Source organism: Bactrocera neohumeralis, chromosome 3, assembly GCF_024586455.1.
Source record: "Bactrocera neohumeralis isolate Rockhampton chromosome 3, APGP_CSIRO_Bneo_wtdbg2-racon-allhic-juicebox.fasta_v2, whole genome shotgun sequence".
In the NCBI taxonomy this organism is placed as follows: Eukaryota; Metazoa; Arthropoda; class Insecta; order Diptera; family Tephritidae; genus Bactrocera; species Bactrocera neohumeralis.
Window position 1 is genome coordinate 14,324,853 of NC_065920.1, and position 15,158 is coordinate 14,340,010.

At 39.5% G+C, this 15,158-nt stretch overlaps 4 protein-coding genes across 4 annotated transcripts; all 4 read right to left on the minus strand.

Annotated features, from left to right (window-relative positions):
• Positions 1–779: 779 nt before the first annotated feature.
• Positions 780–3,461, minus strand: LOC126752236 (gustatory receptor for bitter taste 22e-like). Its single transcript, XM_050462902.1, has 2 exons — positions 2,412–3,461; positions 780–987 (listed from the first exon to the last, which is right to left on the minus strand). The coding sequence occupies exons 1-2, from the start codon at positions 3,426–3,428 to the stop codon at positions 910–912; spliced, it is 1,095 nt and encodes a 364-aa protein (XP_050318859.1). The 5' UTR covers positions 3,429–3,461; the 3' UTR covers positions 780–909.
• Positions 3,462–5,651: 2,190 nt separating this feature from the next.
• On the minus strand, positions 5,652–7,079 carry LOC126752235 (putative gustatory receptor 22d). The gene is made up of 2 exons (XM_050462901.1): positions 5,940–7,079; positions 5,652–5,880 (listed from the first exon to the last, which is right to left on the minus strand). Exons 1-2 carry the CDS (start codon positions 6,996–6,998, stop codon positions 5,725–5,727), a joined length of 1,215 nt encoding a protein of 404 aa, XP_050318858.1. The 5' UTR covers positions 6,999–7,079; the 3' UTR covers positions 5,652–5,724.
• Positions 7,080–10,022: 2,943 nt separating this feature from the next.
• On the minus strand, positions 10,023–10,886 carry LOC126752892 (gustatory receptor for bitter taste 22e-like). The gene has a single exon (XM_050463917.1). The coding sequence runs from the start codon at positions 10,884–10,886 to the stop codon at positions 10,023–10,025; it is 864 nt and encodes a 287-aa protein (XP_050319874.1).
• Positions 10,887–13,584: 2,698 nt separating this feature from the next.
• Positions 13,585–14,814, minus strand: LOC126752894 (gustatory receptor for bitter taste 22e-like). Its single transcript, XM_050463919.1, has 2 exons — positions 13,798–14,814; positions 13,585–13,737 (listed from the first exon to the last, which is right to left on the minus strand). Exons 1-2 carry the CDS (start codon positions 14,812–14,814, stop codon positions 13,585–13,587), a joined length of 1,170 nt encoding a protein of 389 aa, XP_050319876.1.
• Between the last annotated feature and the right edge of the window lie 344 nt (positions 14,815–15,158).

The window sequence follows — 15,158 nt, forward strand, 5'->3', positions numbered from 1 at the left end:
CACCAACGTCATGTAGACCTTTCACATTTACGGTCCTTTCTGCCGCCTGGCGCTGTAAAATGTAAAATTTCCGAATTTATTATCGTTGCCAATTGAAGCGAACGGGAATTTCCATTATAAGGTGAGAGCGCCACTCCATTTGCGCGCTGTTCAAGGTGGGTGTTTTAGCATTCAGCCTTTTGGCTGCTCGGCAACAACTTCCTGCCATTGTGATGTGTGTGTGTGTGGGTGTTTATGTAGCTGGCGGATTGCAAGCTGGCATCACCGGCAGTAGGCGGACAAGCGAAAATGGTCGACACAATAATGGCTAATAAAAGTGTGCAGTGGCGCGGCAGGAAGGGCGTTGCGGGTAATGGCAATTGTGTTATTTACTTGCTCCTGGCACAAGAAGCTTATTGTAAAATTAACAGTGAATAATATTTATACTTACGAGTATTGTGTGGCAGTATTTTCTCGTGTCTTTAATATAACGAAAATGTTGGCAAATAGTGGAACACCAAAGTGTTATCGTTTGAATGCGACACGTCTTAACACTTTTGCCCGAAAATTGGGTTTTCTCATTTTATTTTCTAGGATTTTTAAGAATTTTTCAAAGAGTCTGCACGTACGACACGATTTTATATATACGAACCTTTTGCCCGATTTTTGCGAAATTTGTCGGAACGGTTTTCTCATTGTAACATTTTCTAGGATTTTTAAAAATTTTTCAAAGTATATTCTACACGTACAAATATTTATTTTTACTACATTTCATTTGATTTGATTACGGCGCAATATGGCAACTTTTTATAGCATCCACTGAAAAGTAATTGAATCGAATTCCTCGTGTGCAACGCATCGATTATTCGGGTTGAGGAGTTTCCTTGTTTTTTCCGCAAAAAATTCATCTCAAAGGTATTATATTTTATCTTACTTGTTAATAGAGAACCTTACCCCTTTGGTTATTAACAACTCTGTAGTATTACAGGCAGCGAAGCCTTTTCCTACCTAGAATAAGAAGAAAAAAAAACAAAAGAAAGAGGTTGGTCTTGTGGTAGATGCGGGCAAGAAAAAGTAACTGAAGGCTAAACACAAAGATTCCTCGCATTTCGGGAACAATTTAAGCCTGGAAGCCACAATAATTGCGCTCTATAAGACTCTTAGCATTCCCGTGTTTTTACACGGTGCAAAAACATGGACAATAACGAATCAATATGTGAAAGCATATTCCTCTGATTCTCGCCTTCCATTATGGCCTTGAAACATGGAACTTGACAAATCGAGATTTGACAGCACTTGGAACGTGTACTACTGTTCTTTTAGCAATTCTGTCCTGTTATGCGGCGCAGAAACTAAGATGATAACGAACCGAGATAAGAAAGCACTTGGACGGAACTGGTTGTCTCATGGTCTTTCGAGCTGTCCGCGCGAGCGGTGAATCTCAATATGAACATGTAACATGACAAATCGTGATTTGAAAGCACTTAAATCATTCGAGAGAAATATTGTCGGTGCGGTTTTGGAGCCGTCAGTGTGAGTGATCGATTTCTTATTAATCCCGTCTTCCAATACAAACCGAGATGTGAAAGCATTTGGAGCATTCGAGAGAATAGTCCTCCGTAAAGACTTTAGAGCCGTGCGTTTGAACGATAAGTACCGAAAGAGATGGAACCACGAACTGTTTGAGCTCTAAGGCGGCATGGTTTTATTTAAGTTCAACAAATTCCTACAAATGCGTGGACAATGGAAGCAAGACACTGCACTTGAAAAAAGTTAAGGGCAACTAACAAAGATTTATGTTTTTGGCTCAGACCGACCCACGGTGGCGGTGCCAATAAAGAAGAAGTAGCAAGTTTTTGTCTTTATAGGTTTAGATAAAACGTGCCTGGGAAATCGAAGTGCACCGATGTTGGCAACCTTTCTCTGTTGGAAATAATCTTATACCCCAACAATTATCTACAATGTCAGATAGTATACAGGCCTCTTTCAAAAATCTAGTTCTTGCCAAAAAACTTAACTTTAGAGACTTAAGTGACTTAAAGACTTAAAGTGTTGAAAAAATTAGCAAGTTTTGATGTGGTTATTCAGTAGAACGAAAAGAAACCGATTCCGATCATCTATTGAAACTAAGCGCAGACGTTGATTTTATTTATATATAAGTATTTAAATACATTCATACAAAGAAGCGAGTTTCGTTTCCATTTTTTTTTCAAAAGTCATTGTAACTGAGTTGAACTAAATAGATCAGATATAAAATCATGGTCAGCAAAGCTTTTAGACCCGCCAAGTGATTCAAATCAACCAAGCCACACAAACGAAATTTCGGCGTATTGTTTCTGCAGACGGCAGCCAAAATCTCCAACTGCGAACAGAAATTGTAATCAGTTTTATGATTTAAGGCATTAGAACACTTCTTTCAACACAAAACTTACACTTTTTTCGAACTCCACATCCAATTTCTCGAAATCATTGAAAGTGCGCAGGAGCTGCGCTATATCTCGCGCCATGCCCAAGGCCAATTCGCATGCCGCAATAGTGAGCCAAAAGTCGAAAACGTTTATCAGCACCGCCTGTAACGTATAAAATATATCCCAAGCGGTCAAATCGCTAACTTTGTCGCTCCAAATGATGCGCAAATAATATAACGACTGTACGTTCGTACACATTATAGCGCAGTTGCTGGTCAACAACTGCTGGCCATAAACGCTGCCAAAGCTCTTGCACAACTTCATCAAACGCAAGTAGATGCCCGTTATTTCATACACCTCACAGGTGACGTTGCGAAATGGTGTCGGCATAGTGCTTTGGTTGGCCAGATATTTTAGACGCTGTTGCAGTATCCACATGCAACGGTAAGTGGTAACGATGAAATTATAAAATTGGAGCACGACAAGAAAAATCACGTTGCCCATTGTTAATGCAAAGCCAAGTACAATCACTGCACGCGTGCTCAACGTCGATTTGTTTTCAAAAATCACAAAGATGAAGGAGATGTTTTGCAGTAGCGTTGCTACACCCTTCCAAATGATGCAGGCATCGAAGGTGCTGCAGCTGCGCGCCAAATCGGCATGCTTGGCGAGATAAGTCCGCTCGATGGCGGCGAATTCGTTGAAAATGTATAACACCGATTTGTATTCGCGCCAATTTATCACAATAATCGTAATCAACGTATATATATGCGACACGACTATGGCTCTGATTAGTAAGCCCATTAGTTTATTGTGTTGCTGTAAGTCCATTTCCAGCAAATCGTCGGTTGGCCAAGCCGCAAACGCCACAAACCCTATTACCACGTTAAGGCAGATGCTATAGACGAAGCTGTATTTGGAAGTGTAGATCCTTTGTAGTTTTGAATCATAACGAAACGGTAATATGCCGAAAGCGATGGAAAACCAAATTGTCGAGTTGTAGAAAAATCGCGCGATACCGATACGCCAACGCGAGCTCATGGCGCTGCACCCACATTCAGCCGGACTATGTAAAGTCACACTGAAACTCTATTGCTATGACTCTGTGCTGTGAGGGGTCTAACTATTTACAATAAATATTATTTTATTGTTGATAATTAAGCAAGTAGCCCAGTGAGATGGTGATGGATATAATAACTCAGTGACGGATGACTGATTGATTATCTACAAATAAATTTTAGTTTGGTGGCCTCGTATGTGAGTTAAACTCGTTTGATATGTCACCTGATAAAATAGGGGCAATTAAGTAGGACAATTGTATACAGTGCATAACAATAAAAATGATGGCAATGCTATAATAAAAAATAAGTAGAGCAAATAGTATTACAATAATATTATGCCTAGGAAAACAAGTCCATTATTTTTTCATTAGGTGGCTTTAGTAATCTGACGTTGTATAAATGCTATAGATTTATGCTGTACGGCGTTAGAAATATAAGATTTCTTAATAAACAATATTTGCAGTTTTATGATTGATTGACTCAGTATTGTTTGAACACACGTCAAAGATGGCACCAGAAAAAAAGAAAATACGCCATGCCTACGAAATGGTAAGCGCAGCGCTGAAATTATGAGTAGCTAGGAAATATTTAAAAAGCCATAGCTTAGAGCACTCATTGTGTCAGTGAGAAGACCTATGGACTTCTTGTTCAGGAGAATCTGCGTCTGCCGATATGGTTCTTCGCTTTTCTCGAGCCTTCTGGACTTTCAGTCACGAGTTAGGAGAAACAGATTGCATAACCGCAATATTTTCTCTATATTCTCGTGGGTGGAAGGTTCAGAAGAAAGCCAGACGCGAACACAAGGGCACAGCGGAAGATCCACCTTAACCAAAGCCGCTGGTCTAGCTCTCTTACAGACCTCTCCAAGCCTGGCCACAGACGATCGTCGGCAAATCTGCACAGCTTGTGCAAACCATAGTATCTACCCGCACTCTTACATCTAGCTTGGTATTTCCCTTGACCACCGTCATGACAATCTTCCCTACTGCGATCACACACCCCACCTCTATTGAATCGGACCGCTTAGTGATTTCATTAAACGTTTGGTGCGGTTCTCGTGCGACGCTTCTTACCGAGGGTAAATCATCGACGTCTGTCGCTAAACTATAGATTGGGAGCCACTCAAGCTCACTGATCCGCCGCCATTGCCGCCTCTCATCGACTTCTGTCGCTTAACTATAGTTTTGGACCCCTCCATCCCGCTGTTTCGCCGTCATCGCCGCTGCAAACACTCTTCTAACCCAATCAAGTATCCTGGCTTGCTGCTCAGATTCCTGAACAGTCTGCCTGCCATCGCCGCGAGTTACTATCTTTTCTGCCAATCCGCGGTCTGATTTCAACTACCTTGCTATCATCACCTGTTTACTATGGCGGCTTTTAACGTTGTCTGTGGTCCCCGAACCCACCATGAATCTAACAGAGGTTTCTCTTTTAGTGCTGGTGATTACGCCTCTCTGGCAGGCCGACTGGCTATCAACCTTTTTTTCTTGAAAACGAAGATTCCTAGTTGCCTTTCATAGAGGATGATTCTGTCGCTACAGGCTGTAGTCCAACCGAGGCACTGTTCGATTCAAAAGTCGGCTTCAATCCATGCATACCCGTTTCGTTTTTATCGTTTTTAATATTCCTCATATCCAGGATGCACCGCATGAAGTCTACCTACCTTACATTGCAAAAGCACATGTTTGCAGTTGGTGAAAATGCATCACTTGCAACAACTTTCTTACATTCTATAGAAAACGCAACTGTGAGAGGTATTATAGCCAGACGTTAAGTTAGGTTAGATGGCTGATCAAAGATCGCATGTGGACTACTATATGTAGTCCTTTGTGAGGTCATAGAAAAGAAGAACTCTCTGTTCGAGCTATAAATTAGCAAAGCGCTTTGTAGCCAAGTAGTAGATATGTACTTCCAAGTGCTTTAGTCTTGAGCTCCCACACGCGTGACTGTGAAGAAGGAAGCGTTGAGTTGTTTCGACCTCATCTTCTTCCATACAGCTTCGTCAGATGGTGTCTAGTAAGATTCCCAGCGTTACGGATATTTCCCAATAGGGAAATGCCCCGTTAAAATCTCCAAAACTAGGGAGAGGTTAGCCTTACTGTGTGCAAAGATAGTACTAGATCGCCGAACTTTAGACACTATTGAAAATTTAGAAAAAACAAATAAAGCAGTTTTCAATCGACAATCTTCCTTTTAACAGTAATATAATTGCAACACAAGTAGTAAAAAGTCATTCCATGTCTTGAATATATAAATTTATATTTGCACTGCGCCTCTCACATACTTGTGGCGAAATCATATTGAACCAACCAGATCAGCGCTGTCACCACTGAAGTGCATAGATTGCGTGCAGTAGCAAAATGTATCTCGAACAAGCCACATAACGGAAAGCGAAACTTGTGTATCGAGCAAAATATTGAAAAAGTGTTGAGCTGGAAAAAGTAAGAATATTTAAAACTATAATTAAAGATTGGCGTACGCTTATACTCACATCTCTCGCCAGATCAACGCTCAAAGTACGAAAAGTGTTAAAATGTTTCAGCTCGACTTTCGTCTGTTGCTGAGCGCGCCACACCGATTCGCAAACAGCCATTATGAGCCAATAGTCCAAGGAGGTTAGCATTATAATAAGCAAGAAATATAGCAGTTCCAGTTCATTCATCTGCAAGCCTCTACCGCCGAAGTGCATGCATGCGGAGAAAAGACACTGCACAATAACGCTCAAACGCACCGAGATTATGACCAGTAACTGTTTTTCGTATGCTGTCGTTGTGTGCGTTATTAAGCGTATCAAACGTATATATATGCCGAAAATCTCATTAATCTCACCAGCAGCCAACAACTGCTTTCTGGTATTTAAACAACGCAGGCGATGATTTACAGCCAGTATGGAGTGATTGATGGAGAGCGTATTGTGATAGAACTGATTCGATATCAATAATATCTCATTGAACAATATGATTGTCAACATTGACACCAAAAAGTAGCTCGCATCCATTTTGTTGCTCCAATAGAACGATGAGCTGAAAAATAAGAGGTTTTGCAAAAACATTGAGCAAAACTTCAGTATAATGCGTTTCTCCATCATGCTGGCGTCAAAATCGCGCAAAAAGGCTTTCGAATCACATAGCTGTCTAACAGTGACAATTTCATTGAACAGCCGCAACAAACGTTTTCTACCAGACCAGGTACTGCAAAAGATTAGAATTATGCCAACGCAATTCAGATAACTGACGACATTTTCCACGATATAAAGCAATGGCTTGGCAAAAAGCTCATAGTTTGACATATCCGGCCAGTTTTTGACGACCCAAGCAAAGAGCAGCGTATTAATCACGACACTGTAGCTGAGCGCCACGCCTGAAGACCGAAAAGTCCTTTTTTCCTTGTTATACTTGAATGGCAATAGGCCGAGGAGCATTGAGATTTTAAAAATATAACAATGTAGGCAATTTGCGAATTTCCGTCGTGCTGTACGCATTTTCACTACCGAATACTGACTACGGTTAACGCACGCAAACGAATCAGCTGTGAAATTTTGTGTAATCATCGTGCGAGTAATTATAATAAGCGACTTGGGAATGCTATTAATTAATTAATATATTTAATGATCGCCAGATAAGTGTTGTGGTGTTGCTGGCATTTTTAGTCTGAGCGCAACATGTTGCGCTGCGTGCTAACACAAGTTTCCTTCACTTAATAGTCAGTTGTGTCTACTTAAATGAATCACAATGGCTGTCAACGTTCATGCATACATAGTAAGCAAATCAAAATTAGTAAACAAATTACCCAAATTAATAGTGAATGTGCGTTTGTCTATGAGGCAATAAGATTATTGAATTGTATATAAGAGGTCAATTAATATGTCCCCAGCCAAGCGTAGTAAAATATATTGTTTTGGCAAAATTTATTCAATACAGTTCCCTTCAAGGATGATACACAGATTATTGGACGGTCACTCGCACTTTTCGAGACCATTTTTGTAGTACAATTTGTCCTTTGCTTCAATATAAGCCGCATATAAGTTTCGGCGATCACCTCTTCATTGGACGAAAATTTCTTCCCAGCGAGCATTCCTCTGAGATCTAAGAACAAGAAATAGTCACTGAGAGACAGATCTTGAGGATACAGTGAATGGGGAAGTAATGCGAAGATCAGAATGTGATTTTTTCCATCTTTTTCAGTGACTTGTGACGCGATGCATTGGCTTGATGAAAAAACAATTTCTTATTTGAATCCAGTTGGTATTTAGCGACCTCGTCCTTCAAACGGTCCAATAATTATAAGTAATACAATATTGATGGTCCCTCCTTCTTCAAGCGTTTTTCCACGCTTTGGAATCATGTGGTGTCTACTCGGATGACTCTTGTTTTGAACTTCTGAGTGAAATGATGGAGCCATGTTTTATCCATTGCCACATATCGACGCAAAGCTCGAATTTGTTATGCTTGCGCATCTCCAAACACTGCTCCGACTCATTAGCTCAAGATAATGTGCTAATCAAAATTTCCTTCAATAATTGATTGTTTCGATGGCAGTATGGCATGTAGCGCCGTCTTGTTGGGAGCAAATTTTGTCCATCTCTCCAAATAATCAAGGCTCTATAGCGTTCTCCATTGGCTGCTGCATTATGTTCGGCTTCACTTTTTAAGAAATATGGATCAATGGTTGACTTTGTTTATAAAGCACACCAAACAGTGATTGCTGAGCAAAAGTTTTTATGAAAATTGAGATCGATGTACATCTGGCTTCAATTCTTGCATGAGTTGGACTTTGTATGCTCGCAAATCAAGATCTTTCACAAAATCTTCTATAAAGTGGATGGACATAGGTCCAATTGTTGCGCACAATTGAGAACGGACTTATTCAGGTCTAACGTCTTCGGTGGGCTCTGTATGGCGTCTTTAAGGAAGGCGTATTATACATTAGAGTAAACGTGGTTCGAAACCGAACTCGAATTACCAACTCTACTCCGAGATTGTGTCGACTGAATACGAACCGACTCTTCTGGGCGATTATGACGGCCGAATATTGGACACACCCCCGGGCGTTGCGCGAATAGAACCATTAGTTTGCTAATAAATTTCCAAATATTGTTCCGTAGCAAGGCTATTTTCTATGAAGTGACAAATCAAATTGAGCTTAAACCAAGTAACAGCTATCAAAAATATAACTTCCTGAAAAAGAATTGCCTCAATGAAAAAACATATATAACAGGAAAGGAAGGGCTAATGTTGTCACCGAACATTTTATACTCTCGCATGATAAAGTGATAATCGAGATTTCATTATCCGCCATTTACATATTTTTTTATTTTGCTGTAAAATTAATTAGATTAGTAGTTCCTGAGATACGGTTTTTGGTCCATAAGTGGGCGACGCCACACCCATTTTCAATTTTTTAAAAAAGCCTGGGTGCAGCTTCCTTCCGCCATTTCTTCCGTAAAATTTAGTGTTTCTGACGTTTTTTGTTAGTCGGTTAAGGCACTTTTAGTGATTTTCAGCGTAACCTTTGTATGGGAGGTGGGCGTGGTTATTATCCGATTTCTTCCATTTTTGAACTGTATATGGAAATGCCTGAAAGAAACGACTCTATAGAGTTTGGTTGACATAGCTATAGTAGTTTCCGAGATATGTACAAAAAACTTAGTATGGGCGGGGCCACGCCTACTTTTCCAAACAAATTACGTCCGAATATGCCACTCCCTAATGCGATTCTTTGTGCCAAATTTCACTTTAATATCTTTATTTGTGGCTTAGTTATGACACTTTATAGGTTTTCGGTTTCGCCATTTTGTGGGCGTGGTAGTGGGCCGATTTTGTCCATCTTCGAACTTAACCTTCTTATGAAGCCAAGGAATACGTGTACCAAGTTTCATCATGATATCTCAATTTTTTTTTCAAGTTGCAGCTTGCACAGACGGACAGACGGACGGACGGGCATACAGACATCCGGATTTCAACTCTACTCGTCACCCTGATCACTTTGGTATATATAAACCTATATCTGACTCTTTAAGTTTTAGGACTTACCAACAACTGTTATGTGAACAAAACTATAATACTCTCCTTAGCAACTTTGTTGCGAGAGTATAAAAATACTCGTTATTGCACAGTATGACATGAGGTTGAGTAGAAAATGTTTTGTGGAGTCTAATTCATCAAAAACACACATATTTAAGTGCAGCAAAGCATTCAGTGAAGATCAGGGGGTCATCAAAAACTTGACTCTTGTCAGTCGTCTAACCCTTTTTGTAAATTATTTATTTGTAGCCCATAAACCGGAGTTTAGCTGCGCCGTCATGTGATGTAATAGCATTTTTCCCAGAAGAAGTTCCACAAAAATGCTTTTCTTCAGTTACTCCATAGATTTCTATAGATTTTCATGATAATATTGTATTAAATATATAAGGTATAATATCATTGTCAGCAGGAAATTGAGACCGCTCGAGTGATTGATGTCAAATAAGCCACACAAATTAAAACGCAACCTGGTGTTGCTACAAATGACGCCAAAGTCTTCCAACTGCAAAGTAAAACTTTAAATATATGTTTTGTACAAAATCATAAAAGAATCAGAATACAAGTAGATCACTCACGCTACGCTCCACATCTAACAAATATTTGGGGTTCTCATTGAAGCCACGTAGTATTTCCACCGTTTTCTGCGACGTCACCAACGCCTGCTCACATATTGTTATTGTCAGCCAAAAGTCCAATATATTTACAACAACTATTTGCAATATCGCAAAAACATTGCGGGCATTCAACTCGCTCACTTTGCCGCTCCAAAGCAGGCGCACGTAGAACAGCACTTCGATATTGCAAAGGGTCATCGAGCCGAACAAAAGCAACAATTGGTATTGATGTATGCGTGTATAGTGCGCGCACAGCCGAATCAAACGCGTATAGATGCAAGCAATGTTATCGATTTCTATGCTCAAAACCCGCAGCCGACTTGACGACACTTCGTTGCCGGCCATACTTGCCAAACGCCGATTCAAGACCCAAATAAAGCGATAAGTAAACAAAACGGCCAGAAAGAAGTGGCTTGATACGTGGAAAATTATATTTGTAAGCAAGGCCAGTAGACACATGAATATAATGAATAACCAGCCGGGATTATCAGCTACGCCGATGCTATAGAAGAACGATAAGTTTTGTAAAAGGGTCGCGAGAACCTTCCAAAACACATAATAATCGAAAGTCGCACATTCATCGGTAAAATGTTTATAACGATATAAATAATCGATTTCAATACTAGCGAACTCATTTAATAACTGCTGCAGCCGCTGACGGTTGGTCCAATTAATCCACCATGTTGTTAGTATGGCACCGAAGCTGATGTATATAGTTAGGCGATTTAACAGTTCGGCGAGTGGATCGCCAGCTCCGAAGGCATCATCAAAGTCGGTAAATATCGGCAAAAGAAATGTCATGATTATGAGAAATGTGACATTTATGCAAATGTTATAAATTATTAACGGTTTTGAAGCGACGAAGCGTTGTTGTTGTTTATTATAGTAAAATGGTAGTAGCCCAAAGCAGATGGAAGACACAACTGTTACTCTGAGTAAAATATTTGAAATGCGCTTGCGAAGACGTTGAGACATTATTCGTTCGTGAAAGGCAAACTGTAACTGCATTTTGTGGAAAAATGTGTACTTGTGAATATCCACTACAATAGCGAATATGGTAAATAATTATTGAAATGAACTAAGTGGTACGTCATACCACTGTCCAATGCTATCAGATAAGAAGCTATCGTAATTATTGAATGAACACATCCAACAGATAGTGGCGCGAATGTTGACACAGTGTGTATTTGACTTGTGGTACCTAGGGTGCCTTTTACATTTCGGAATTTTGCAACCTTAGTGTTGCAATCCGGCAACTCACAACTTTATCGTAATGTTTGACATTTTAGATGTTATACATGTATATGTATATACACCTTTTGACATTCGAGCACTATTCATGTTGTTTACAGTAACTTAAAATATTCATCTTGACCAAAAAATGGAATTGAGTCGTGAATATTTTCCGCTACTATTTTTTACAACTTTCAACTTGGATTATCTCAACAAAAGGGCATCGGTGAACTTAACTGAAATTATGGCGATTGAGCTCCATCAAAGACCAGTTATGGTATGGTGAATTCTATCGAGATCGTAGATCATTCCAAGACGAGTTTCATGAAGGTCGTCCAAAATTATCTGTTGTTTCGGAATAGATTTTCATGTGACATATTATGAGATTGAAAGTACTAAAAAAGGCTGGTGCCGATGGATTGAGAGAAATGTTAAAAATATACGATAGCGGTGCTTCAAGATACTTACAGAGTTTGTCCATAAAGTAATAGGACTGAGTCGATTTAAAAATTTGTTGAACCAAACGTTAGAATTCTTTAAAAACTTTTAAAATAGGATCCTTCCGTCGATGCAGCGCTACCAGCGTGATTTCCAATAATTGAAGGCGTCACGTAAGGCATTCCCCGGAATAGCCGTGAGAGTCGAGGTGCATGATGCTTGGATCCCCTCTGTCCTCTCAAATTTATTGCCTTTCATTGGCCTTTTCGGGTAAGGAAACAAAAAAAGTCCAGGGGGGCCACATCTGTAGGGAGGAAGCGTTGGGATACCGGACTTGATTAGGTAGCTGTTCACATGAAAGGCGGTGTGAGTCGGGGCGTTGTCGTGGTGCAACTTCCAAACGGCTGCGATGTCTTGTCAGACTCGATTGACTCTTCGTTTGAGTCTCTTAAGGATTTCCACGTAAAATGTGGCGTTGACGGTTTGTTCAGGGGGAACAAATTCATGGTGGCCATGCCTTTGATATCAAAAAAGACAATCAGCATCATTTTCACTTTTGATTTTTCATTCTTCCCGTCTTCATCAACGATCTCTTTCCGTCCCTCCAAAAAGGCCTGTTGCCACCAAAACACACCACTTCTTGCTAAAGCAACTGGGTATGACTGCTTGATCATATCAAACGTCTGTGTCACAGATTTTCCGAGTTTCACACAAAATTTAATCGCCTACCTCTGCTCTAACGAACGCTGCATTTCGGCTCGTTTGTTAGCTAGGTAGCCGCAGTCGCGTCGGAAAAAAACAGTCCTATTACTTTCCGGACAAACCCTGTATAGACCCAAAAGTTGTTCACGCAAAAATAACTTGCAAGTAAATGATTGCTTTGTTTTTTTTTTTTTGGAACAACTGGCCATTTGTTTGTCAGTTGTCTTTCCATAAATCAGGAAAACCAACCGCTAAAAACTGATCAATTTTCACCACAGCAATGCGAACTCTCACACATCGACTGAAACTACTAATTTTTTGAGCTCTGAAAACATCGATTTCATGAGTCATACTCCTTATAATCCTGGCTTGGCACCGAATGACTTCTTTTTATTCACGCAATTGAAAAATTAGCTAAGCGATCAACACTTCTCGATACCTGATAAAACGGTTGATGCGTTCAGAAATCATGTTTCGGACATACCTCAATCAGAACGGCGAAAGTGTTTCGAAGATTGGTTCAAACGCAAGCAAAAGCATATAAATCTTAATGCAGAATATTTTGAAAAACAATTAAGCGATTTCCGATTATTAATATCTTTTTTTGTCCTCTAATCCCGAAATCTCACAAGTGAAGAATCGGACAATGGTTCTAAAAGACTAAAGGTGAACTTTCTCAAGGTGTCATGACTTCGTAGTCACGAAAAGAAGATTAGGACCGTCGGAAACCGAATATATTGTGCTCGCATGAAAAAGTTACCATCTAAGCGTGAGATAGCTCGAAAAATAAATCACAAAACACGTATGCTTGGATATCGATGTTTGTTATTATTCGAAGTTTTATCTCAATTGTGCTCAGTATCGAACGGACAAAGTATGAGGATACTCGTTGTCAGGGGAAGGTGTGATTCAATTTAAATTATTATATCCATCATGAAAACAAATTTTCGAACTTAAACAATTACGCAATTATATAGACATATTTATAAAATATTTCTAAGGAACTTTTTTTGAGTCGTCAAAATGTAACTATTATATCTACTCTTCGATGCCATAACTATAGCGTTTTTAAGGATCAGATGTGGACTTTCCACAGATCTTCAGCTTAATTGTCTTCATTTTTATTTCATGTAGCATTATAGTCAACTTGAACGAAATATATAAAATATAAAATCATTGTGAATAAAATTCTGCAACCGGTCTCGTGGTTTAGGTCTATCAAGCCACACAAACGGAATTTCAATTGGTTATCACAACAAATAAATGAAAATTGTTCCACCTAAAAATAAGTGCAATTTATATAACCCATTACTCTCTGCAGATAGCGCCTCAAACTCACATTTCGCTCCAGGTATTTGTCCAACCGTCGAAAGTCATTAAAATTTCGTAGCAAATTTGCCGTTATTCGCGAAGTGTTCACCGTCAATTCACAGATAGTTATTGTTAACCAAAAATCGGCAACGTTAATCAGAACCATTTGTAGATTATCGCAGATACTCCAAACACTCATTTCCATAACCTTACCGGTCCAAATAAGCTTTGCAAAAAACAAGCTCATTATATTCGAACCAGTCAACACGGCGACCATCAGCAAGGCTTGTTGCTCGTACATATTCGTACACCGGCGAAAAATGCTCAGCAAACGCACGTAAATACCACAAAGCATACTAATCTCCGCTGATATATGTTCCCGACCGCTTTGCTTCAATTCCACCTCGGCGATATGCTGCAGCCGTCGATTAAGCACCCAAAAGCAGCGATATTGAAAGAGAATACATATGATGAACAGCTGGATGGTGACCAACAGCATATTAAGCAAGAAATATGTGAAAATTAGCAACAGCAATTGAGCGACCCAACTAAAACTCCTGAAATCATAGACCGTATTGACGAAGGAGGCATTTTGCAACAGAGTTAAAACGGCCTTCCATATGATGAAGTTGTCGAAATCTTCACATTCCCGCTTGAGTTCACTATAAATACGGAAGCACTCATATTCCATAATCAAACATGTGTTGAAGAAATCCAAGAGGTTCTTGCGGTCACGCCAATTCATCCAAATAATGAGGACAATCGTGTAAATCGTGCCGTAAAAATTTAAATAATTGACGAGCGCCACAATCGGTTTGCGTTGCAAAATATCGACATTTAGGCGATCTTTTGTGGGTCGTGTCCAGATGAGCAGAAAAAGGATGATCACATTGATGCTGATGGTATACTTAAGCCATAATTTCGAGCATTCTACTCTTCGCTTGGTTTTGTTGTAGCGAAATGGTAGTATAGCTAGGACGTTGGCTGAGCATATAGTGGCTCTCAGAATTAAATCTGTAAACCGACGGCGTAATCGCGCACGCATCTGAATTATTAGCGTGAAATTGCACAGTTAGAACTCGTTGCTTGCTGCAACTAGACTGAGTTGCGTATATTTACGGCTGCTTTAATTAATTACTTCATTAGTTTCAGATATTTGCCGCTAGTGTTGTAAACCGATTAATCTAGAACTTGGGTAAACAAGTGAAGTGTGCATTATTTTTAGGCCAATATATAGTATGTCAACAATCAACCAATTTCCTTCTTTTAGTTTTCATAGTGAAGGGTGATCCATTTTGAGGTTCCATACTTTTTTAAAGAAAAAAAACATAAATTTCAAATTTAATTTAGAAAGTTTATTAAGGACATTCTTTGGAATTTATATTTTAT